This window comes from Artibeus jamaicensis, unplaced genomic scaffold (assembly GCF_021234435.1).
Source record: "Artibeus jamaicensis isolate MK-2021 breed Jamaican fruit bat unplaced genomic scaffold, CSHL_Jam_final contig_3126, whole genome shotgun sequence".
Lineage (NCBI taxonomy): Eukaryota > Metazoa > Chordata > Mammalia > Chiroptera > Phyllostomidae > Artibeus > Artibeus jamaicensis.
Window position 1 is genome coordinate 9,824,906 of NW_026521723.1, and position 26,477 is coordinate 9,851,382.

The 26,477-nt window shown below is 36.6% G+C and overlaps 1 protein-coding gene and 1 pseudogene across 1 annotated transcript in view; one reads left to right on the forward strand and one right to left on the reverse strand.

The window, feature by feature from the left end:
* Window positions 1-26,477, reverse strand: part of SLC9C1 (solute carrier family 9 member C1) — a 115,460-nt gene that overhangs the window by 84,074 nt on the left and 4,909 nt on the right. Inside the window, exons 3-9 of the mRNA XM_053663027.1 lie at window positions 18,018-18,146; window positions 14,861-15,026; window positions 11,935-12,060; window positions 7,573-7,734; window positions 3,923-4,022; window positions 2,065-2,208; window positions 662-836 (exon numbers count right to left, since the gene is read on the reverse strand). Coding sequence (XP_053519002.1) covers window positions 662-836; window positions 2,065-2,208; window positions 3,923-4,022; window positions 7,573-7,734; window positions 11,935-12,060; window positions 14,861-15,026; window positions 18,018-18,146 — 1,002 coding nt within the window. The remainder of the gene's footprint in view (window positions 1-661; window positions 837-2,064; window positions 2,209-3,922; window positions 4,023-7,572; window positions 7,735-11,934; window positions 12,061-14,860; window positions 15,027-18,017; window positions 18,147-26,477) is intronic.
* On the forward strand, window positions 23,067-26,402 carry LOC119048647 (Y-box-binding protein 1-like; annotated as a pseudogene).

A 26,477-nucleotide genomic window follows, 5' to 3' on the forward strand; every position in this document is an offset into this window, starting at 1 on the left:
TAGCTTTTGAATGTTTAGATGATTATTTAATTAATCACAAAATAATTACCTTGCTGTTATTCCCGTTATTCTTGGAATCGATACCAAAAACCACAGTGGGAGTATTAGGTGCATTATGATGTCTGTATTTAAAAAAATTCCTTACACAGATCTTACCTTGAGATTAAGTAGAAGGAGAATTTTCTCTTAGGGAGAGTTTAGGGGTCCTATCTTGAATATAATTTCACCTGACAATCAAAATGTTTTGGTTACTAGCATTACTGAATGCAGACTCATAAAGTTACAAAAGGCAATAGAGCCAATCATAAGTAGGTTTCTGTTTTTTTCTTGAGTGGGTATTAAGAGTAAATAAAAATAAAAACATTTATGGAGTGCATACCCTATATCAAATACTATTTTAAATGATTTATAAGTTTTAGTTCCTTCAACCTAAAAATAATAAACTATTTTTAGGTGTGAGAGGAAGGGATTTAGGGACTCCAAAGCTAGAACAGGGCAGAGGAAAGTTGCCAGCCTTTCTTCCTCTGCCCAATCTTGCCATCATAACTAAGTCACTCCCATAGTCTAAGTGGAGTTGAGCTACTTCACTACAAAAGCACATTTCAATGCAGCAACAGTTTTGATTAAATATTCAAATTTAAAAAAAACTATGTGTCTTTACTTGCAATTTTTCCTTCTCGGTTCCAGAAATAAGGTCAGAGTAGGCGAACAGAAGGGCCATGTTTATATTAGGCATCCCTTTCACTTCACTCCAGACCATTATGAATGCCCAGCGCCAGCTGAATCCATCAGCAAGTTGAGACAAGAGAGGGCTCAAAACTAGAAAGACCAGAAGTCTAAAAGACAAAACAAATCTTAAAAAGTTATTTTTGTTATAGAAATCTCTTTCCATTTTATCCTACTCTATTCCTTCTAATCTATTCTTTGTGGAATTGCCAACTCGCAGAGAAATGAGCCTTCTTTCACCCACTGTTGGCATAGCACCAGAGGAAGGCAGTGGACATCCATCCCATAGAGAGACATGCCAAGAAAGCCATTAAATCTTCTTCACCTCTTCCTGTTGGGTGAGTAGTAGAAAAAGTCCACATCACCTTCAGGTGGTAGTTCTTTAGGCAAAAAAGAAAATGTTAGAGATGTTTTATAGATACACATCTTATTCTGGGATCCCAAAAAGAAATTTTAAAAAATCTAATGAATAAGAAGTAAGGAAAAAAGTTCCCCCTTTCTTTTTGTTTGTAGACTTAAATCGTACTAAGTCTATACAATATTGATCAACTCATTTCCATTTCTTCTTTCAATTACATATCATTTCTATATTTTATACTAACTATATCTGATAATTTGGGACTAATTTTCATGTACATGGCACTAGCTGACTTGATGTTGCCTCCCAATGGGAGTCAACTGATTTTCAAAATCAGCCAACTGATTTTCCTACAGGGAAGTGTAAAATGTTAACAGTTTGAGTGATGGGGATGAAAGAAATGTGAGACTCAGTTTGGGGTTTTTGTTTTCTCTCTGTGTTGTCTCCTTTTCATGTACATGGACAGGGTCTTTCCTGCCTCTTTACATGGGAAAAGGGACTACAAAAATTATTTGAGCAAAAAAGGCATGTACAAAGAGAACTTTTTTATGATTTTAAAAGGTATTTCCAACCATGATTAGTAGAAAATTATGTGTTACACAATATTAAGCAAACAAAGCAAGATTTTAAAAAAAATTGATGATAGGTATTTAACTTCATGAGCCTTCATAGATAAAGAAAAGCCACTGGATGAAATGCACCAAATGTTAATAGCAGTTGCCTCTAGGTAGTGGTATTGTACAAAAAGATTTTTTTTTTCTAATTTTCAAAAATTTTACGAAGGTCTTGCTTTGAGATGTTGTTAATAACTAAAAAGAAATAAAACAAACAAACACTTTAGCACTAATTTGCTGATGATTTCTTGGAAAGCTTAAGAGTCAAATTTTCATTCTAAGAATGAAACATTTTTATTATTTAAAAGAATATCTTCAAGTTTCTTCAGCATCTTATGAATAAAAAACTTTAAATGACATTCTTACCTGAAAACAATAAGTGTGAAGTAGATATTTAATGAATAGTATATATCTGAAAATGATATGTATAAATAAGTATGTGCAGGAATTAGAAGTCCAATAAAAGTAAACAACATAAGAAAAGCCACAAATGATAGACAATTCCAGAATCTGCATTTTCAGAAAAAATAATAAATATAGTTAATTATAGTTAATTAATATATTAATTGCAAGGCTCATGTATGAGTAAGACATTGTGTTAAGCACTATTAAGAAAATAAAGATGAATAAAGTGTTTATCGACACTCAAGGGGCTTAAATTTCAGTAGGGAGAAAGGGGCACTAAGGTAAGTAAACAAACAATTCCAAAGCAAATTTTGCACTAATTGTACATCGATGTCTTTCATTTTGTATTGCCTTTGAAAGACAGATTTAGGTTATAGTTACGCTATTTTGACAAGAGTCCTTCAGGCATCACAATTCACATAGCCCCAAAACACTGACTGCAAAATCTTTGTGTCCAACAGGAAGAAGTAAAATCTTTGATTTTGAAAAGGAATACTGAACTGCTAGTCTGATTTACGTAGTGAGAGAATGAAGCCTTTGCCTAAAATTTAGAAAGCACTTAGAAGGTATGAATGACTCTTTTATTCACATGAATGCCCTTTGTAGATTCTCCAGTTAGGATTTTTGAGCCTGTGTTTATTCAAGTGCTCCGAAGCCCAGGAAAACTCTGTCATTCCCAAAGCTAATGTTCTCATCAGCTGCATGCAGAACCACTGAAAAAGCACACTCAGAGAAGGCAGCTGGACCAGCGTTCAGTTATGAAGGAAGCCTTCAGAATCCCTTCTCACAGATACAGTTGAATATTAGTATAACGTTTTTAACTACTTGTACAACCATGGCCCAGTTAGTTCTGCGTAATTGCTAGTATAATGGGCTTCCATTGTCTTTGATGTAAAATTTAGTGAAGTGCTCCAGAATCTTATAAGATCTATCCTCTTAAGCTTCTGACTTCTGAATTTATTCTATCTTCTATAATGTTCTTCCAAACTCCAAAAATTATTGATTATGTTCAGGACCTCTGTTAACACATATGTTGCCATTGTGTTATTTCAGCCAAGTTAGAGCATTACAGAAAACACTCTTATTTTAGGATGACATAGATTTTGTACATCCCTTAGTTTGGGGTCCTTGAGTACATTGATACCTCTACTAAAGGTAAGTCTTGCTTTTAGTTTGGCAACGCTTTCTTTTATAACAAGACTTACAATTAGTTTGGCCATATTTTCTTTTATAACACTGCTAGTCCTCTTCAAACAACCTAGCTTGACCTTTTAATTGCTTTGCATGGTATCTCTTCATGGTCTTAGTATATTGGCCTTCCACTCTAGTATCAGTGCCATGCTTAACCTTATTGGAGCCTGAGGCAAAAGGAATATCAGTAATATTGATCTTATCTTAATTTTTTTTTACATTTTCAGCATGGATTTCTTGGCATTACTTTCCCCCAAAATATTGCATTAAAACATTATTTATCTTGATTATGCGGGGTTTTTTTTTGGCATTCTCTAAATTTCGTGCCTGAAATGAGTGCCTCACTTCCCTTAGCTTAATCCTTGCTTTGTGTAGTGGATTAAACTGGAAATTACTGAGTATTTGGCGAAGGGATTCAATGGGGAATAGAGCCAACATGAACCCAAGGTGAACTTACTATTTTGCCTAAAGTTAGAGGAGTAGAAGACACAAGCAAAAGAGTTTTTAGGCAGTGTTTTTAGTTTGGTAGTCCAATCAGTATCTTACTTCGACCATGTAGGTGTAGTTACTATTACAATATTATGGCTTCTAATGTATGAAATAAAGTGAAAGTATGCCAGCAACTCACTCGAGAAGTAGAGCTTCAACTTCTGGTTTAAAACTTGTAGAATTTAAAAAAAGTCCCATAATAGTCAGTGCAAAGATTCCAGACATTCCAATTTGTTTACCTATTTTTAAAAATAAATAAAGTTTTAATTTTACCAGGGATGAAAATATCTTGATAGTACAGACAGGCTAGCCAACTTAATTACAACTGGATAATATTGCAAATTACCACCACCCTCCGGCATCTTTCTTCCTCCTTAGACACACCCACTTGTGTAGTTAAGTCTATACAGGACATCCTTACATCGCTTTGGCTTCAGATCATTGACAACAATATGGAGCTCCCAGAACTCTTCATGGGCTTCAGTGAGGCTAGACCATCCTTTATAGGTCTAATTTTTTCAGAGGGGCTCTGGTTGAATGAAAAGGAAGTGAGCTGATAAGGTCTTTATAGACTATCCTACTTTATATATATACTTTCTCCTTGGGAGACAATAGGAGATACAAATAGTTTGACTCTGTGACAGGTCTAAGGGAGTAGCATCAGTAGAAACCCAATATGAATCTACTTCCCCAGTTTAATTTTGCTTTGGTGCATGTACAACAGGGGACTGAAAAACCTAAAGTACTGTGGCATATTCTTATATAGCCATACAGGTAGATAGAAAATCTCATAGAGTGGTGAACTACATAATATAATTTACCCTGGGACCTCTCCTTGCCCCCATCTTCAGTAGAATTTACTAAGAACCAGAAATTCTGGTATACTTAAGAGGAGGTTGAAGAGATCACAAAGGAGGGAACTCCAGAAATTTTTAGAAATCATAAGGAGATCTTTGGGGTTTTATAGGCTAGATTTGGGGATTTAATATAATTGGATCAAGATTTTTGAGATGAATGGAGTGCCCAGTGAACACTTACAGTGGCATACATCCAACATACATGTACTTAAATGAAGGAACATAAAAAATTACTATGGCATTATACAGTAACACAGTTCTGTAATGGGCTTCATCTTTCAGCTTAATATTTAGCAGCATTGTCTTAATGTTAATAAAAATATCAATTTTTGTTTTAATATTGAAGAATACTGTGGCTCCGCCACTTTTACCACACTGCCACATTTGTCAAATTGCCACATGTGTGCTTTCTGCTCCTTTGGTTTACTTTGTATTCCTTTGTTATAACAATTGATTTTAATTACTGTAGCTTATTAAATGTTTCATTCTTATGTAGTAGGGAAAGTTCTCCACTTCAAAACATTGTTTTGCCTATTCTTACAATTAATATTTCTAATTAAACTTTTAAAATTATTTTGTAAAATTTCAAACCCAGAACTATTTTTCATTGCTTAATTCAGATTCTGAAGCATTTTAGTTTGATTAGATCAGTATTGTTATTAATTTTAGAGATGGAAAATTATAAGCTTTACATTCTTTATGTTAGTCCTGATGAGAAATGGTACCTAACTCAGAAACTAACACAGTCATAAGATAAGCAGAAATTGTAGACATGGATACTAAGTCATTAACTCAATGACTAAATTAAGTTAACTAGTCACTGTAACTTGATAGGTAATGGTAAAATTTGGAATGTATTTATGGTACCTACCTTGAAGATCCTAGAAATATAAATATTAACCCAGGATAGAGTGAAAGTCCTTTTACATTAGAGTTAATTAATATTCACTCTGTATCTTGTTTTCGCAAATTTTTGTCCCATAAGTTTTCTTCCTAAAATGTTTTTTGAGATATTTTGACTTAAAGTGTATTGTTTCCTCGGGTATAAGTCCTAATATTAAGGTTATGTTTGCTTACTAAATGATGGAAATTACATTTGCTGGAATATATTTTTACAGGAATTATGTATACACAATCAGAGTAGTATATGATAAAGTACTTGTACTGACTGATCATTTTCTGTCTATTCAATTATAAACTTGATCTTGTAACCTCAGTAGATTACCATTGGCTTTAACTCGCTGATTAATTAGGAAACTTCAAGATCCTACATTCTGCATTTTTTTCCTCAGACTTGAAAGTAATGAATTCTGTTATGTTAGCACTCGTAAAAATAGATTTTTTTAGTCTGTCACAACTTATGCAAATTTTATACCTCTCAGTAAAATTTTTTCTAGTTAGGTACAAACTTCTTGACAAGTTTATTCCATGGTATTTTGTAACTTTTTGCCAATGTAAAGAGATCAAATATTTATTATATTTTCTAAATAATTACTGCTGACTTATAAGGATACCCCTGATTTTTTTATATTAACTCTATATCAAGCCATTAAAAAGCACTGCTGGCTGAGTTTATTAATTCTCTTGATATTTCTATGTAATCTAAAATGTTACTAATTTCACCATTTCTCTTTCAAAATATGTATAAACTTTGTTCTTCTTCTTTTTTCTTGTTGTATTAGTTAGAACTTCCAGAACTCCTTTAAATCTTGGAGATGAGAATAAGCAACATTGTCTCATTCATAAGTGTAATGAAAATATATAACATACATTGTTAATGAGGTTTTAACACATGTGCCAACTTCAAATCATTTGCAGAGCTGTCTGAAGAGCTAGGTTGAACGTGATTCTGCAGCTGTATCAGGAAACAGTGGCATGGCTACTTATTAATTATCTGCCACACTTCCATGAAGAGGAAGTGGTGCTAAATGGATGAGTAACAGATATTCTAGTATGTAGCCTTACTTGATCTGTGATCTATGATCTTGACCTTGACTCAAGATCTATGATCTTGATCTGTGACGTCCATTTTCTTTTCTTTTTGATCTTAGAGTTACCAAGAAAAGCATATTTAATTTCAGGCAGTTAGAATGACTATTTTTTAAGACCTTCCTTCTGTAGTCAGTATTTACTTGCATTGTGGTTGAGCAATGTTTAAAATTTTATTGAAATGTGTTTGAAGTATAGTTTATATCTGTAAAAGGTTTACAGGTATCTGTAAAAGATATGCATTATATTTTAGAAAGGAAAATTCTTTACATATCTTATAAACTACACATGTAAGTTTTTGTTTGAGTCTTTTCATAGCATAATAATTTTTGTACAATTAGTTATCAAATTATCTTGGAAAGTTATGCCAAACTATCTCACAGTTAGGATTTTATCAAATTCTTTTGTCTTTAATAATGGTATTTTGTTTATATATTTTGGCATATTGTTTTCTATTATATAGATACAAATATTTTATCTCTTTTGATAGTTTATTCTAACCAAAAGATTACTTTCAGACTGGTTATTTCTTTAAACTACTGTATTTGCCATGTATAATGAGCACTTTTTTACCCAAATTTTTTAGGGAAAAATAAGAGTGTGCATTATACGTGGGTAGTACCTGAACTATCTTGTATCTGTTCTTGTGCTTTGTAATTATTTGTAACCTAAAATTTCTTGTACCATAATATGTTCAAAAATAAATGTTAAAATTCCTTTATAGTACAAAAAACCCAAATTGCTAAATATGAATAAATAAAAATTGAATTAAAAATTAAAGTAGAAGTTTTTTTTTTGAAAGTTTGGGCCAAAAATATGGGGCACATTATATGTGGCAAAATACATACCTTTTGCTGGGGTGTTTTATTTTCGATTTTTATCTTTGATATCTTTATTTCGAATTTTTCTGTCATGTAATTTTAAGAATAAATCTCTCACTTACACACAAAAAAGATGAGGTACAGAAGTGAAAAGCTGAGACTTATATGATTGATATCATCACCAAAAACAGTAGACATCCACAACTGAATCAGTTTTGAACTTATAATTCCAACCAAGAAACTTGCTCCATAATTTGAGAAGATTAGATCTGTCACACTATGTACTGCAATAAAGGGGAGAAAACAAAAAAAATTATTAATAGAACTTAATTTTAAGTGATGTTCTGAGTCAACTTTTTGTGATTGTCTTTAAAAAAATATCTAATTCACATCCTTTGGGGTAGATATAGGGTATTTTCATATTCTTAAAATAAAATTTTCCTTTCAAATTCTGAAAGCCACACTTGAGTTTATAAAATTCAGTCTGTTTAATGTAAGAGCTTCTTACAGTACCTGTAAGGTGAATGTCTTCCCAAATCTAGAATGGACCTGCCAGGCCTTGACCAGCTGTAATGCAGTCCCCATTATGGAACATATATTGATTCAGTGCCAAAAAGTATAATCAATTTTGGAGATAAAGTAATGAACAATAAGGAGAAAGTCTCTAAATTCATGTCGCTTATATTCTAGATCTCACATAAGACAGAGAGGATATACCGAAAAAGGAGTGCATCTCCTGTATTTTCCTGGCCTGCCTACCAACTGGTTCCTTTTTGTTGAGCATTTCATATTTTCTAATTTTTCCCCTGATAAATAATGCTGCACTGTATATTTCTGTACACAATTTTTTGTACTTCTCTGATTACTTCCTTAGTTTCCAGAAGCGGAATTATGCACTAGGACAGTTGTTTCTTTGATATGGTTATATTTTGCCAAATTGCTTTCTATAGTCATTATGGTGCCCTTCCCTGGGTAACAGGAAGCCTGAGTCCTTGATAGACTTTCGCTGGAATCAGGTGTGCCAGTGGGTAAGAAAGTCCTCCCTACCTTTATGTCGTGAGGAACAGAGGGACAGAGTTTGAATCACAGATGAGAGTGTGTCCTGGGGTCAGGAAAGCCTGAACGGTCAACTCCAACAGAACAGGAGGAGAGCAAAACCGAAACGAGGAGCATTCAAAACGAAGAATGGCCAGCAGAAAACAACAGTGACCATGACCAAAAAAAAAGGCTAAAATTGGAGGTAAATCCTAGAACTGTTCTTGGACCTGACAAAATGAAGGAGAAAGTATCCTTTTATGAATCCTTATCCATAAACATCCACTACTGGAGAGGGCACTATTAAGAGTACAGAGGCTATTAAGAGTCCTTCTTGTCTAACGTCATTCCATGGCTGAAAAGGAGCCCTGGTTTCTACATTTGCCAAGCAGGAAGATTTAACATCTGTAAGGATAGTGTGACCATGGGAGGAGAGTTTCATGAATGGCCCTCTCAGTCACATCTATTCTAGGCAGGAATTTAGCCATGATGATAATTTGGGGAATCTGGCACCACCTATAACTGAAACATGGAAGTCTGACTCATTTCACAAGGATGTAGGGAACTGGAGTTAGCAGACCCAGTGTAAAAATTGTTTTCTCCTGCCCTGGCTGGTGTAGCTCAGTGGATTGAGCACGGGCCTGCGAACCAGACAATTGCGGTTCGATTCCCAGTCAGGGCACATGCCTGGGTTGTAGGCTGGTTCCCTGCAGGCCAGTTCCCAGCAGGGGACACACAAAAGGCAACCATACATTGATGTTTCTCTCCCTCTCTCCTTCCCTTCCCCTCTAAAGATAAATAAATAAAATATTTAAAAAATTGTTTTCTCCTTTAAGAAAGGAAAATAGCTTTTAATTAGTAAAATGTTTGCTGGGTAGATTTATTGTATTAGACCAGGAAAAGCCTCAAATAATATTTATTATTTTTTACAATATCCTTAAACTTTAACACTCAAGTTGCAAAAGGTAAGAATTTCAGGTGCAATAACTTTTAATTTTTCCCTTTTATGAAACGTGCTAACTTTAAAAATAAAGCAGCTATTCAAATAAGTTATAAAAATGATTATCATGAAAATCATTAGTTCACAATTGTATTAATAGATAATGAAATATAAATGCAATTTGAGTAAAGTTTAGCAAGTGTTTTTCTTTCTTAAGGGAAAAGTTTCTTTTGAAATTATTAAAAGTTCAGAGAAAGTCCTAAAGGCTTGAATAAAGGCTAAGAAAATAAGTTCACTAGTCATTATAGCAGAGTTTTAATTATTATAGTTGTTACTATTATATTTTAACAGGAAGATTGCTTACCAATTTTACTTCTCTGAAACTTAAACACAAAATCGTGTTTCACTAATTATTATGAAAATTATGAGGCAAGCTCTGTGAAAGTAAAAGCTATTATGTTCATGGCTGAATCACCAAGGTTTAGAATAGGAACTATCACACAGTCTGTATCAATAAGTAATTGTTAAATTCTGTGATCAATATTTACTATCTTAAATGAGGCCTGGTAGAATAATGAGGCAGGTTTACAGGCCAGGCATATATCCTTCTGACTATTATGCAAGACTTTACTTCTTTGCATTTTCCAAGACTGGTCAATGAGCTTTTAAGATGCCTCTGAATTTAGATATCCCTTTGTTGATCACTTTCATTATAGTCAGAAAGGCATTATCTGCAGGAAGTTTAATGGCAAAAACCCCTCCCAATTACTATATTTTGTTGCCTTCCTTTTCACTTGAATTTTGGAAGAGGTTTTATGTGTGTGGTGGTTTGGTTTTCTCACACACCACAGATAATATATATGGAGCATTTAAAGACTATGTACCTCCTTGTGCTAAATTGAAGTTCTAGGTTCACCACAGATGTTCCAAGTTGCTATGGCCTGGGTAAACTTACTGGACACAGAGCTAAGCTAAAGATGAATACTCCTTATGCTCCAGTGGGATAATTGTCCACCATCTGGACCAGCTCCTTTGAGAGAGCATTGATTATGAATATGTAAGGCATGATAAACCAAAATAGAGATAACTAGGGTCATTCGCTGCCCCAAAATAAAGCACTCTCCAGGAACAGGGTAAATAATGATGACTAAAACTTTTTCTTGAGTGTTTGGAAAAATAATTTGGCTTATCCTTGATTACTGGGATGGGAGTAGTAGAAAGATTTTACTTCAACATAATAGATTAGTTGATGCCATACAGACATCCCAGTGTACTAGAATGTGATCTGGAGGCACCAACTAAACACTCTTTTTTCAGGGGTTAGGAGGTAGAATGGCGTTAGGAGGTAGACTGAGATGATGCACAAGGCCTTAGAACACAGGAGACATCCAGTGAGTGGAATGGCTATACCTCAGCAATTTTCTCCAGAATATAATCATTGTTTTTCCAAAATCAGTGCAAAAGGCAACACAGTAAACAAAGTAACTTCTCAGTAGTGTTATGAAAATATCTGACTTTATGTACACCCTTAAAGGGTCCTATAGACTCCCTCCCCTCAACCCAGACACTACACTCTAAAATCACCGTTCTAGGAGAAGAGGATGGGGGTTTTGATCAGAGAGGCACATAAAATACTTTTGGAGGTGCTGGTAATGCTATATTTCTTACCCTGAGTGACAATTACACATGTATTATTTTTTTATACATATACATATACACAGGATAAAGGAGAAAAAATACTTATGGCTCAGGGCTATGTGAATGTGGTAAATGAGTTCATGGGCACCTTGCAGTTTCTCTGCTTACGAGTACTGCTTTTGGGCCTTGTAGATGGCCACATGACTCACACTTCCTCCTTGGACTGACAGCTTTTTAGGTTGCCTGCAGGGAGATAGTCCCAGAGGAAAAGGAGGGGAAGCTGCCTCCTCTCATGGTTGGTGAATGTATTCTCTGCCTGGATTACCTTCTGATTTCATCTTCAGCACATCAACATCTCTCCTTCTTGTTGTCAAATATAATGATTCAGCCTAGGCCTGTGGAGCAATGCTGCTTTTATAAGCATCCTCACGAAAGTCCTAACTCAGACTCATAACAATGTCACAACTGATGTTAAATAAGAGATGTGTTTTGTAAACACAGGTAGTGCTTTTTAAAAAGTAAATCACTCTATGAATACTCACAGTTGTGCTTATACGACTATAACTTGTGATAAGATATTACAAAATCAGTGTTGGGGGGAGAAGGAAGGGAAGTTAAGGGGAAAATGGGGGAGGGATTTGGAGGAACAAATAGGAAGGACACAGGGACTAGAACTAAGGGGGGTGGAAATGGGAGGGAGGTGGGGAGCAAGGGGCAGGGGAGGCTGGGATGGGAAAAATAGACAAAAAACTGTACTTGAAAAATAACTAAATAAAATTTTTAAAAAATTAAAAAAAAAACAAAATCAGTGTTGGTTTTTAGAAAATAGAATATTCTTTTAAGAAATTAAGAGATACAAATAAGTCCTTACCTAAGGATTGGTTCAAATATTTCTGCCTGAAGTTAATATCCACAATAATTTTAAACATAATAAAAGACATTATAGCAGTCATCAGACTTTCTCCCTTAATTAAATTAATTAGACCTCTAGAAAAACCTGTAGAAAGGAAAATATTTTAGGTGGAAAAAAATCTTCACTAATATTAAAGAATTAAATTTTATTACCAAGTAGAAGAATAATCTTAGCTACTGATGTATATCACATACTTTTCCTACATACTTAATAAAGTCATATTTGAAAATACACTTCAAGAAAAAAATTAATTATATATTAAATGTACATTAAGTCTAGAAAGTGTAATTAGGTACCAAATTAACTGTACTTGATTATGGTTTCCGTAATTGAGATAATAAACTAGAGATCTCATTCTTTGTTTCAAAGCAGATCAAAACATAAAATGCATTACTTTTTAAATTTAGTAATTTGGCTTACATAAATATATACATCATGTATTTATGGCAAGATCAAAAACAATGAAAGGATAAAATAAATTTATAAACCAAGACTTTATAACTCTGTACCTAAGTGAAGGATTAAGGCAATTGTCCAGATACTTACTATCTCTATAATAGAAATTGTCTTACTTTCCCATGTATTCTTTTAATGATTTTAGAGATCAAGCTTCCTGAATAAAGAGCACCCCGATATTACCTACTTTGATACTAATTTTCTTTCATTTATGACAATATTCTAAGTTTAGATAGCTACTATCATTTTTATTTGCTATTAAATGTGCCTGTGAAAGCAAAACTATAACTTGAAGCATCTTTGATGATTTTCCAAATTCCCATGGGAAGGAAATGTTAGTGCATGGTAAAAATCCTCTTGGGAACCTTCTACTCTATAGCTGTGATCACAACCTAGTACAGTAAGAATACTATTGGAAGAGAAGAAAAACAAGGCAGTCTACTCTTGTGGGAGCTTATCTGGCTTGATGGTGCACTTCTTCATCTATTCCTGCACCTATGCCCTTTGCTGTAGCACTTCCCAGTTTCTCTCACTGAAGAGATTAATGTATTTTATTATGAAACTTGATGCAGAGACTCCTGCCACCATCATGGCAACCATTCCTGACTACCTTACTAGAGAAATGAAGAAGCATGGATCCTCCCAGTTGAGGACACCCTAAGATCACCTAGTGTCCAGATGGCCCTCCAGCCAACTGTGGATTTATTAGTGAGCCTACCCAAAATCAGCAGAGCCCATTCTATATCATAAGAACTACCAGATTTATGAGAAATAATACATTATTTTTGTTCTAAGCCACTGTGTGTTGGCCCTGACTTGTGTGGCTCAGGGGGTTGGACGTCATCCTGTAAAGCAAAAAGTTGCTGCTTTGATTCCTGGTCAGGGTGAATCCCTGGGTTGCGGGCCAGGTCCCAGGTTGGGAACTTGCAAGAGGCGGCCTATTAATGTTTTTCTCACACATTGACCTTTCTCTCCCTCTCTTTTTCTCCCTTCCCCTCTTTCTAAAAACAAATAAAGTAAAATCTTTAAAAAAAAACCCCACTGTGTTTTGGAGTTCTTACTCAGAAAAACCTGATGCTATTTATAATTATTTCACTTTAGAAAATAAATGTATAATAAAATGTGAATATTTAGAAATACATAATAGGGTTGGGGGATAAGAGAATTCAATAAATCATAAAAAGCTCCAGACAATGTAAATGTACTCTACTCACAGGTGTAGGCAGATTTTCTTTCTTCTTTTTTGAGAACAAAGTTAAAAAATATAAAAGTCTTGCTTTGAAAATTCAGGCAAAAACATTTCCACAAGAAAAATACCTTCCTTTTTAGAGATACAAAGTGAGGAGAAAAGATCCAAAAGTAATGACAAGAGGGCCAAAATATATATAAATGACCTTGCAAATTAACGCAAACAAATTCTTTAAATTCAAGAAGTGCAGCCAGGAAACCAGTGGAATACCAACTAGATTACCAGATGATAAAGTTAAAGGCAGTATGGAGTGTTCACAGGTAGTGCAGGGCTCCTCCACATCTGAGCATAAAAGAGGCTGCACTGACAGAGTCCCATGGAGGCAAGGTTCTGTGATAGATGCTACTGCTTTCTCCTTCCAAGGCTACCTCACAATTCTAATCTTCTCATTCTGAAGACTTGGTTTCCCTTTATTCATAGAGATATACTTGATGTGTCTCTCCTACTCTAGTTCTACCCATGTGCATGCATGTGTATGTATGTCTGCACACACACATACATGTGTGTGCCATATGAAAATTCTATTTTAGGACCAGTGTTCTAGTTGTCATTATTAAAAAGTGACTGGGGGAAAACATTAGGTTATTGTTTTGCTCGAATGGGGCTTTCAGATTTTCAACTGGTTGTGTTGATTCGGCATTTTATTTTTAAATATGTATATTCTTTCTCTTAAAATTGTACACACTGAAAGACTCATGATTAGTGATTTTATTGTTTTGTACTTTTCAGACTTTTGGTTTGAATGGTGACCTGACTCCAAAGGCATTTTTTTTCTTTTTCTTTTTTTTTGCAAATGGCAATATCTTAATGACAGCGTTTTCAAAGGAAAAGAGGAATTGGGCAACAAAAATGTCACCACAATGTGTGTGCCATATTTTAAAGCCCCAGAACTATTCTGCTCATTCGAAGTAGAAGCATGTCGAAAGTCAAGGATTCCAAATAGTCCCCTGCTCTATTCCATAACAATATAAGACTTTAAAACATATATACTAAGTAAACCCATCACTGGCATTTTTTTCTGTTCAAATCATCGCCACCCAAATTTCTATGCTCAGTCCCAGTGTCCCAGGACCCCACTTCACACTGTGAAAAGCTACAGTAAACAAAAGATCTTAAAAATAGAAAAGTTAAATATAGAATATGATATTTTAAATTTAGGAAAAAAGAAAATATACCCACCAAGGTCTCTTACAGCAGCTACAGTCAGCATGGGATCTGAACTCACAAGGATAACAGAAAATATTAACCATGGGATGCTCTTCAGATTTAGTTTATCCACAGATGCCAGATGCCAAAGAATTAAGATATAATTGATTAAAAATCCAGGAATTGTAATTAAAAGTATCTGCAAAGGATTTTTATAGTATGAAAAATTAGTTTGACTTTGTTTTTCATTTTGAAAAGCAGGTAATCAGGAATACTGGAGATATACAATCACAATCAATCCATCAAGGGAAATTTTAAGTTATCTTATTTAGCAGCTATGTGTTTGCAACTCTGGAAATAAAGGGCATGTATTGCAATGAGATCCCTAGGACCTGGTAAGTTTCATATTATAATTAAAAAATAAGTTTTTAATTTTCTTGATAAGGCTATTAAATATAGATATGTATTGTCAGGTATATACATCTATACCATTTATATACATACAGATATATGTACATATATATACACATTTGACTATGCATAAAAACTGAGACATAGCTCATGACATAAAACAAAACACAAATATAAAAAGGAGTGACAAAAATGAAAAAGAAAGAAAAATATGGTAACAGAAAGAATCTAGGGAAATAACAGAGGCCTGTAGAAAAGATGGGCAGAAAAGTTTGATTATTTTAGGACTGAAACCCTTCCTACCTCTGCCTTCCTCACCCCTACCTTCTACATTCTCTGATTCTACCTGTGGTGGCTATTTAGCAATTTTATTCTAAAATGGACTTAGGAAAATGTGGTGATTATGCCTAAAATTACATATAAGAATTTAGAACTGCACTCACATGCTCACTGAAGTATCATTTACAATACCCAAGGCATGGAAGTATCCATCCATCAGTGGATGAATGGATAAAGAAAATGGGATACACACACACACACACAATGCAATATTAGTGTTAAAAAATACCTTGTCATTTGCAACAATATGGATAGACCTTTAGGTCATTATGCTAAATGGAATAAATCAGACAAAGGAAGACAAATACCACATGAAGTAACTAATATGTGGAATCTAAAAGGAAAAAACAAACCCCTGAACTCAAAGATACAGAGAACAGATTGATGATTGTCAGATGCTGAGGCTGGGGGTTGGGTGAAATGGGTGAAGTGGTCAAAAGGTACAAACTTCCAGTTTTAAAATAAACAAACCAGCGAGATGTAATATACAGCATGGTGGCTATAGTTAACACTGTATATTTGAATGTCAATTAGATTTATTTTGATGGCCTTTTTAAAAGGTATAGAAATATCAAATAATTATGTTGTATACCTAAAACTAATATGTCATATGTCAATTATCTCAATAAAAAATAATAAGAGAGTAATTGTAAGGATTTCATAATAATCTTGGAAAAAGCCCGTATTGTCTTCTCTTTAGCTGTTTCACTTGTACAGACACACTCATACAGAATGAATTGGGGAGTAAGCACTGGACTCTAATTCAGAAGGCCCCAGTGCAGGTGCTAGTGCTGAGTGATTCTGGTTAAGTCACTTGATTATACATCACTAACCCAGTCTTAGAAGTAGCAGAACAATAATAGAGTGCTTATGTGGTGCTACTAAGACGGGGTCTCCCGTGGATAAAGCTTGATGATAGCACCAGGATGGTGAAAGAAAATCAAGGCTCTATAGATCAGATACTTCTACTTCTGTAGATCAGGGTGGATGAGTTCTCATTTTGAAGGTTTTAGTGGTCAGGGCTATTTTATTACTAACTTCTATTTGAAGGAACAAATTAAAATGAGGCTCTGCAACAAGGAGATAGCAAGTCAGGAGGCCCAAATCCTTGTTCTTCCAGCACGTAGCTGTTGTTGATACCTCAGTAAATCACATGGTTTATTGGTTGCAAAAGCGGCTATAGTAATTCTGTTTCCTGAAGTCACACCATTGGGTTGTTATACCCCACTCTGACTTTGGGTCAGTCATGTAATTCACTTTGACTAAAAGCACTAAGAGCAAACATGATGCAAAGAGAAGATTAGAAAACACTGGCAGATTTGAGCTTTCCCTCTCCTGCCATTGTTTGAGACTCTGCATTACCAAGTGAAGAAGCCTGAAATAACCTTCTATCCAGGGTGTACAACCAGCAGGCCGCATGTAGCCCAGGATGGCTGTGAATGTGGCCCAACACAAAATCGTAAATGTACTTAAAACTTTATGAGATTTTTTGTGTGTGTGTTTCTGTTGTGCAGTGTATTTAATGTGTGGCCCAAGACAACTCTTCTTCCAGTGTGGTGGAGAGACACCAAAAGGTTGGACACCTTGGTGAGATGATGAGATATGTGTGTCTCAGTGACCCTGTTGCCTAAAGCTAACACTAACAGTGCCAACCAACAGACAGGGGAGCTGGGCCTCCTAGCCATCTAGCTCAGCCTGCTGCTTCAGCTGAGCTCCACAACTGAACAGACTCAGGATACAGCTTGGCAGAGATCACCAGAACCAGCTCATACTACTTTTATATCTCTGTTCTTTTCAATTACATTATTTGGTCATTTGTCTGACCTCCATTTTTCTGGACTCTGTTCAAGTGTATTGTACATTTTTTTCACAGTTTTGCTTCCAATGTTTTGCATACTTTGAAAGTAATTCACCTCTGCTTAAGACCTGAAGTATTTTTTCCTCAAGGTCTTTATTTGATGAGGTCAAAATCTCACATGATTAGAAAAAAATCATGCTAGTTTATAAGTGAGAGTTATAGTTGTTTCTGTAAATATTCTCCTCTGTATTTTTCTTCCACATGTCGATGTGGGAAGTTTTAAAAGGTGAGCATTCAAAATGAATTTTATAAATAATTTTTTGTACTGGACCCAATATATTTTATAACAGCTCACTTATGGCATGTCAGAGTTAAGATTACAATTGGAATTAAGTTTTACCACTCATATTTTCAGAATTACTTTTTTTCTGAAAAAATTTTCCCTGAGTCTTCAATATACTAGACATATGCCAAGATATGGTTTATTCACTAAAATATAAAGTTGAATTACTTCTCCCACACCTCATACTTATTCTCATCTTCTTTATTTTCTAATTTGAGCAAAATCTTAAAAAATGTCAACATGGATAAAATGCACTGGTTCATGAGTGAATGATATTATTGAAAAAGAATACTTTTTACCTGCCAAAGTAGCTTGTGGAGCATGTAAACATCCATATCAAATGCAACATTAAAGACAATTACTGGTGTAAATAAATCAAAATAAAGATTTTCATCCATCCATTGTATGGTATCTGAATATTTTTGGACCTAATGATATAAAAATATGTCATTTTCTCATTTATCCATACTTCTATTAGCATAGAACACATGCTAGACATTCTTACCTGTAGCAAAAGAGAAAAGTATCATCATAATGTAGTAAGTGCTAAAGTTTTAACTCTGAGTTTTATAATTTTCCATCAAATTATCACCAAATACAGTGGAAAGATAATGTACATATCTACGTTCATTTTATTTTTAACAAAAATTCAAAATAAATAGGAAGTATATCACACGGGCACTGGAGAATATCTAGGAGATTTTCAGGCACAGAAGAGCTGATTCTATGCATATGGGAGCTGATTCTCCATGGTCTCTTGTGCTCCCTGTCTTGTGAGTAGAGGCACTGACTACTTTTCCTCCACACTACCTTTCCAAGAATACTTGAATGACTAACAATTTTTTGTTTGTTTATTTTCTTAGAAAGAATATTTTACCTTTTGTGTATGGTATAAGTTGGTGATCAAGTTTCATTTTTTTTGCACATAGCTGTCCAGCTCTCTCAACACTATTTGTTGAAGAGGCTTTTTTTTACTCCATTTTATGCTTCTTCCCATTTTGTCAAATATTAATTGATGACAGAGACTTGTGTTTATTTCTGAGCTCTCTAATCTGTTCCATTGGTCTATATGTCTGTTCTTATGCCACTATCAGGCTATTTTGATTACAGTGGCCTTGTAATACAGTTTGATATCAGGTATTGTGATCCCTCCTACTTTGTTCCTTCTCCAAATTACTGCAGCTATTCAGGGTCATTTATGGTTCCATATAAATTTTTGAAATGTTTCTTCTATATCTGTGAAATATGTCATTGATACTTTAACAGGGATTTTGTTGAATCTATAAATTGTTTCAGTAGCCATCAGAGATATGCAAATGAAAATCACAATGAGATAACACTTCACACCAGTTAGGATGGCCATCATAAACAAAGCAAAAAGCCAACAAGTGTTGGAGAGGGCATGGAGAAAATGGAACCCTAGTGCACTGTTGGTGGAATTGCAGACTGGTGCAGCCACTGTGGAAAACACTATGGAATTTCCTCAGAAAACTAAAAATGGATCTACCTTTTGACCTGGCAATTCCTCTGCTGAGATTATATCCTAAAAACCCTGAAACACCAATCCAAAAGAACCTATGCACCCCAATGTTCATAGTAGCACAATTTACAATAGCCAAGTGCTGGAAGCAACCTGAGTGCCCATGAGTAAATGAATGGATCCAAAAGCTATGGTACATTTACACAATGGAATTCTATGCAGCAGAAAGAAAAACAGAGCTCCTACCCTTTGCAACAGCATGGATGGAATTGGAGAGCATTATACTAAGTGAAATAAGCCAGGCAGTGAGGGACAAATACCATATAATCTCCACCTTTAAGTGGTATCTGATCAAGAATAATAAACAACCAAGCAAAATAGAACCAGAGACATTGAAATTAAGAATAATCTAACAATAACCAGAGGGGATGTGTGAGGGGATAATGGGGGGGAAGGGGAGATGGGTTTTCAGGAACAACTATAAAGGACACATGAACAAAATCAAGGGGGGGTGGAAGCAGAGGAGGGAGGTGGCAATGCCTTAGGTATGGGGGAGAGAGTGGTGGGGGGTAAATGCAGACAACTGTACTTGAACAACAATAAAATAAGTTTTTTAAAGGAAAGAATATTTTATGTGATGTAGACATGTATATTTTGATTACAAAAGCTATATGTGTACACAGTGGGAAATTTGTAAGATATGGACAAATACAAAGTAGGAAATAAAAATGATCCCATCAGCAAAAATTACCACCATGTTTTTCATTTTCTTCTGTTTATATATATACATTTAGAAACTTGTCTATTATAAATGCAAAATTAGTATAATAATGTTCTTTATTTTTAAATTATATTTGTGATTTTTAATTTTTTATTATATTTTATTGTTTATGCTATTATGGTTGTCCCAATTATTTCCTCTTTGCCCCCATCCACCCAAACCCTCCCCGCACCCTCAGGCAATCCCCACACTGTTGTCTATGTCTATAGGTCATGCATTTATGTTCTATGGCTACTCTATTCTTTATGCTGCACTTTACATCCCCATGACTGTTTTGAAACTACCAATTTGTACTCCTTAATTCCTTTACTTTTTCACCCATCCTCCACTATCCCTCTTTCCTTCAACAATCATCAAAATGTTCTCTGTTTATTTTCCAGTTCTGCTTGTTTATTTTGTTTTTTAGATTCAACTATTGATAGGTATGTATTCATTGCCATTTTATTGTACGTAGTTTTGATCTTCTTTTTCTTCTTCTTAAAGAAGATCCTTTAACTTTTCATATAATATTGTTTTGCTGGTGATAAACTCCTTTTGCTTTTTCTTGTCTGGGGAGCTCTTTATCTGTCCTTTCATTCTAAATAATAGCTTTGCTGGGTAATCTTGGTTGTTGGGCCTTTCTTTTCATCACTTTGAATATTTCTTGACAATTCTTTCCAGCCTACAATGATTCTTTTGAGAAATTAGCTGATGGTCTCATGGGAGCTCCCTTGTAGGTAACTAACTGCTTTTCTCTTGCTGCTTTTAAGATTATCTCTTTGTATTAGCCTTTTAATTATGATATGTCTTGGAGTGGACCTCTTTGGGTTCATCTTGTTTGAAACTCTCTGTACTTCCTGGACTTGTATATCTATTTTCTTCACCAAGTCAGGGAATTTTTCTGTCATTCTTTTTCAAATAAATTTCCAATCTCTAACTCTTTCTCTTCTGCTTCTGGCATTCCCATGATGCAAATGTTGGTAAGCTTGAAGTTATCTCAAAGGCTGCTTACACTATGAAGATAGTTTTTTGCTTCCTTATGTTCCAAATCACTGATTTGATTCTCAGCTTCATCCACTCTACTGTTGACTCCATGCCAATTGTTCTTTATTTCAATTAGTGTATCCTTCATTTCTGACTGGATCTTTTTTAATGCTGTTGATGTCCTCACTGAGTTCCTTGAGCATCCTTATAACCAGTGTTTTAAACTCTGCATCTGATAGAGTGCTTATCTCTATTCTGTTTAGCTCTTTTTCTGGAGTTTTGATCAGTTTTTTCATTTAGGCCATGATTCATTGACTTGTTATTTTGGCAGACTCCCTGTGTTTGTTTCTATGTGTTAGGTAGAGCTACAACATCTCCCAGGCTTGATAGAGTGGCTTAATGTAGTAGGTGTCTTGTAGGGTTCAGTAGCATAGCTTCCCCTATTACCCAAGCTGGGTACTCCAGGTGCACCCACTGTGGACTGTGTATATCCTCTCATTGTAGTTGAGTCTTGATTGCTGTTGGCATATCCAACGTCAGCAACCACTTGTATTCTGTCCTGGGTCACACAACAAAAGATACAAAATGATCTGCAGATGACTGCAACTTGTGCTTGGCTTGGATGTGCCCAGGTGAGGTCAAACTGTGAACCAAGGCCAGCTGCTGCTAGTGCCAGGCCTCGTGCCACTTAGCAAGGTGTACAGGGTTCACTGAAGCCAGATGTTTCTTGTCTGAATTTAGGAAAATCTGAAGCATGCACCAAGATAAGCCATTTGTGTGTAAAAGCCACCAGAAATAGCTTGAGTGGGCCTGAAAGTTGGTTGCAGCAGGGCCTCAGGGAATCATCAGGGTGAGACTAACAGTGTGAGCCAGGTTGATGCAGTCTCAGATATGGTACCTTCCTGCCAGTTCTGTGGGGGAAGGGCTCAGAAAAGAAACAATGGCCTCTGCTAGCACTTATGTCTGGGAGAGAGCTGCCCCCCAGTTCTTACCCTGGTGCCAGACAACTCAGTTCTTCCTCATATGTCTCTGATGCCTTTTAACCTGCTTTCCTGGCATTGGAGCCCACAGCAATCAAGTCTGAGTAAGTCTGTTCATGGGCTCTTTAAAAGGAACTGCCTGGGATTCTAGCAGTTTCTGTCTTCTACAGTCTCAATCCCTGCTGGTTTTTATAGCCAGTGGTTATGAAGACTTCTCCTCCTGCTACTGGAAACATGGGCTGAGGGGCCTGGTATGTGGCTGGAATCCCTCACTCCCGAAATATCCTTTCCAATTTTTACCTACCACACATGGATATGGGACCAGCCCATTCCATGTGTCCATCCCTCCTTTCAGTCTTGATGTTGTTTCTTATTTAATTCTGTAGTTGTAGGACTTCCATTCAGCTCAATTTCTGACAGTTCTGAAAGATGGTTGTTCTATAATTTAGTTGTAATTTTGATGTGGTTGTTCAAGGAGGTGTGCCATGTTTATATAAGTTGCCATCTTGACTGGAAGTCAAATGACTAACAACTTTAGAAGATAGAACAAGTGTTTCTGTCTAGTACAAGGGGCATATTTACTATATAGTTCATTGTGGTAAAGATAACATCTCCCTCCCTCTCCCTGGACAAGTGGGCAGATGAGTTAACTGTGCATCATAAAATTTTCAAGTTCTCTAAGCTCATGTTTCATCTCCTGTAATCCAATCAATTGTGCATGCAGGTTTTGTCTGGCCCTCTTAGCTTCTCTCTGTGGGAACTGGGACTCACTGAACAAGCACAAGAAAATGCTGATATTCTGGCTTCTATTTTTGTGATGAATGATAAAGTCCTTTTTAACTGGCCCAGGAGTTGCATGGGTTTTGCCAAGACCATGAAACTGTGGCAGGCTAGAGTATTAGCTTGCACTTAAAGTAAAATCATAGACCCTTCACAATTTTTGACACATGGCTTCTTCCCTTAAAGAATTATTGACAAATAGTAAAGTTTGTAGAAGTATTTAAAATTGAGTTCAATCCATAGTGAAAGCAGAGAGCAGACCCCCAGAGAGTCCTGATCAGCCTCACTCTCAGCCTAGTGACCATTACACCTCAAGAAGAGCCGCAGCTGCCTGCAGCCAGCCACAGTCACCATCAGGGCAACCATGAGCAGTGAGATTGAAACACAGCAGCAGCACGATGCCCCCTCCACCCCCTCCTGCAACCTCAGCACTGCGACACCAAGCCCAGCACTACGGACAGCAGCAGCTCAGTCTGGGCAGTGGAAACAAGAAGGTCATCACATTGGAGGTTTTAGGAACAGTAAAGTGGTTCAATGTAAGAAACAGATAGTTCTTCATCAACAGAAATGGCACTAAGGAAGATGTATTTGTACACCAGACTGCCATAAAGAAGAATAACCCGGACTTCTGCCAAGATGGAAGTGTAGGTGGAAACATTGTGCCTTCTTCCACAACCAAGTTTAAAAACAACAAAGTTTTAGCAACAAAAATGCAGCTAAACCACAGAAAATTGAACTATACGGAAGTCTGACAACAACGAACCCTTCAGCCAGACCAGTAAGAGGGGCAGAGCCAGCAGCAGAGCAGGGTCAGGCAGGAAAGATCCACCAGACCGACCCAGGCATGCCGGCAGCCATAGACAGATCCCAGGTGTGGAGTAGCAGCAGGCAGACCCACCAAGGGTGCAAGGCGGTGGACTCACTGAGGGCTAACCGCGGTCACACATTTGCACGCAGATAAACTGGTGAAGGAACGAGCAGTGAGACAGACCGCGCAGACCCCAGCAGCAGGAAGTGGCAGAGGGGACCGCTATGGTCCCTCTGACCCCGCCTCCACATACAGTGTCACAAACCAGTGACCTGGGTGGCCTTGCCCTGGTGAACACCTAAGGCTCTGCCCCTCATACGTAACAGGCACAAACAGATAAAAACATGGCTCAAGAACAACTCAGAGCCCCAGAGCCGATAAATCTAAGCAATGAAGAAATAGCAAAACTTTCAGATGCACAGTTCAAAAACACTGGTGATCAAGATGCTCACAGAACTGATTGATTTTAGTCACTAATTAGAGGAACATATGAAGGCTAAACTAATTGAAATGAAGGGAAATGCACAGGAAACCAATAGTAATGGAAAGGAAACTGGGTCTCAAATCAAAGGAGTGGACCAGAAGGAAGAAAAAAATGACCAAACAGAAAAGGATAAAGAAACAAGAATTCAAAAAAATGAGGAGAGGCTTAGGAACCTTCAGGACATCTTTAAACATTCCAACATCCGAATTATAGGGGTACCAGAAGGGGAAGAGGAACAGCCACAAGTGGAAAACTTATTTGAACAAATAATAAAAGAGAACTTCCCCATTCTGGCAAAGGCAATAGACTTCCAGAAAATCCAGGAAGCTCAGAGAGTCCCAAAGAAGTTAGACCCAAGAAGGAACACACCAAGGCACATCATAATTACATTAGCCAAGATTAAAATGAAGGAGAGAATCCTAGAAGCAGCAAGAGCTAAGGGGACAGTCACCTACAAAGGAGTTCCCATCAGACTGTCAGCTGATTTCTCTCTCCAAAGAGACCTTACAGGCAAGAAGGGTCTGGAAAGAAGTATTCCAAGTCATGAAATCCAAACACCTACATGCAAGATTGCTCTATCCAGCAAAGCTTTCATTTAGAATGGAAGAGCAGATAAAGTGCTTCTCAGATAAGGTCAAATTCAAAGAGTTCATAATCACCAAGCCCTTATTACATGAAATGTTAAAGGGACTTATCTAAGAAAAAGAAGATAAAAAAGATGAACAGTAAAAGGACAGCAAACTCACAGTTATTAAGAACCACACCTAAAACAAAAGAAAACTAAGAGGACAGCTAGATCAGGAGCAGAACCATAGAAATTAAGATCACGTGGAGGGTTAGCAACAGGGGAGTGGGAGAAGGAGAAGGGGGGAGAAGTACAGAAAATAAGTAGCATAGACAGTAGATAGAAAGTAGACACGGGGAGGGCAAGAATAGTAGGGGAAATATAGAAGCTAAAGAACTTGAGACACATAGTCATAAACTAAAGGGGGGAATGGTGGGGGAGGGGGTGTGCAGGGTAGAAGGGAATAAAGGGAGGAAATAGAACAACTGTAATGGCATAATCAATAAAATATATTTTTTTAAAAAGAAGAACCCTAGGAAGTATCTTCACAGTGTAAGAGATGGAGAGACTGTGGAGTTTGATGTTGTTGAAGGAGAAAAGGGTGCAGAAGCAGAAAATGTCACAGCCCCCAGTGGAGTTCCAGTGTGAGGCAGTAAATATGCAACTGACTATAACCATTACAGACACTGTCCGTATTGCAGGGGTCCTCCACCCACTTACCAGCAGAATTACCAGAATGGTGAGAGTGGGGGAAAGAATGAGGGATCGGAGAGTGCTCCCAAAGGCCAGGCCCAACAGCACTGACCCTATTGCAGGTGATGGTTCCCACTTTACCACATGCAAAGACCCTATGGGTGTGGACCACAATATTCCTGTAATGGGGAATGAACACACTATACTTATATACAGCTACCCATATTAATGTAACTAAATATTAAACCCAGCTTGTTACTCTAACCTGATTTTTCTCTCAAAGCTAGCTTATATGTTAAAAGTTTCTAAGTATACTTTACTAGAAGCAACAGGTTCAGCTCCTGAGTGAACCTAAGAAACAGTCTGACCTCAGAGTCCCTCCAAGTCAAGGACACTGACCATAAAGATCCATATCTGGACCAACAAAGATACTGCTTGCGTGTCCACAACTCCACCCCCTGCTGCTTTCCCTCTCTTCCCTTCTCTTAAAAATCTCTGTCTGCACTAAGATGTTAAATTGTAAATCTCCCAGCTAGTAATTAAAGTTATATCAACCCAGATTTCAGTTCTCTTTCAAGCTTTAAGATATGCTGGCCAGGAACCACAAGTGCCCCTTGAAGGGAGGAATGCTAATGCACATAGAGAGAGAAAACCAGATGAAGGGAGTGGGCTTGGCAAGAAGCTACTTGAATCCCCTTTCAGTGCCCCCTCTCCTCACTCCCAAGAGAAACGGCATGCCCACATTCCCCCTGGGAAGTCTCCTGCTCTTGAATTCTCACCAACTCCCTATAAGAATCACTGGCTTGACCAGAGAGGTGATATGGGTTTTTGAGCACAAGAAAAGTCCCCCATCTCCCAAATTGTCAGCAATTTGAATAGACTTCTTTCCTTCTCTACAGCACCTGTCTCCCAAATTTGGCTTTCAGGGTGACAGGAAGTCCAGATCTGGGTACAGGTCAGTTTCCCAGTTACAATCTAACCCTCCTGTGCAAGGAGAAGTGATAGAGGATTTTGCCAGGACCATGAAACTGTGGCCATGAAATTTCTCCTGTACAACCAGAGTGAAAGAGAACAAGGCAGACCAGTGAGACAGAACATGTGTAGAGGCTATAGACCACAATTCCCCCAGAGCCTTCCCCACCAAAGATAGCCTAGGATGTTGTAGGCAACAGATGAGTCAATACACGCTCTCGGAGACGAAAATAGGTTTCAAAGAATTCTAGTT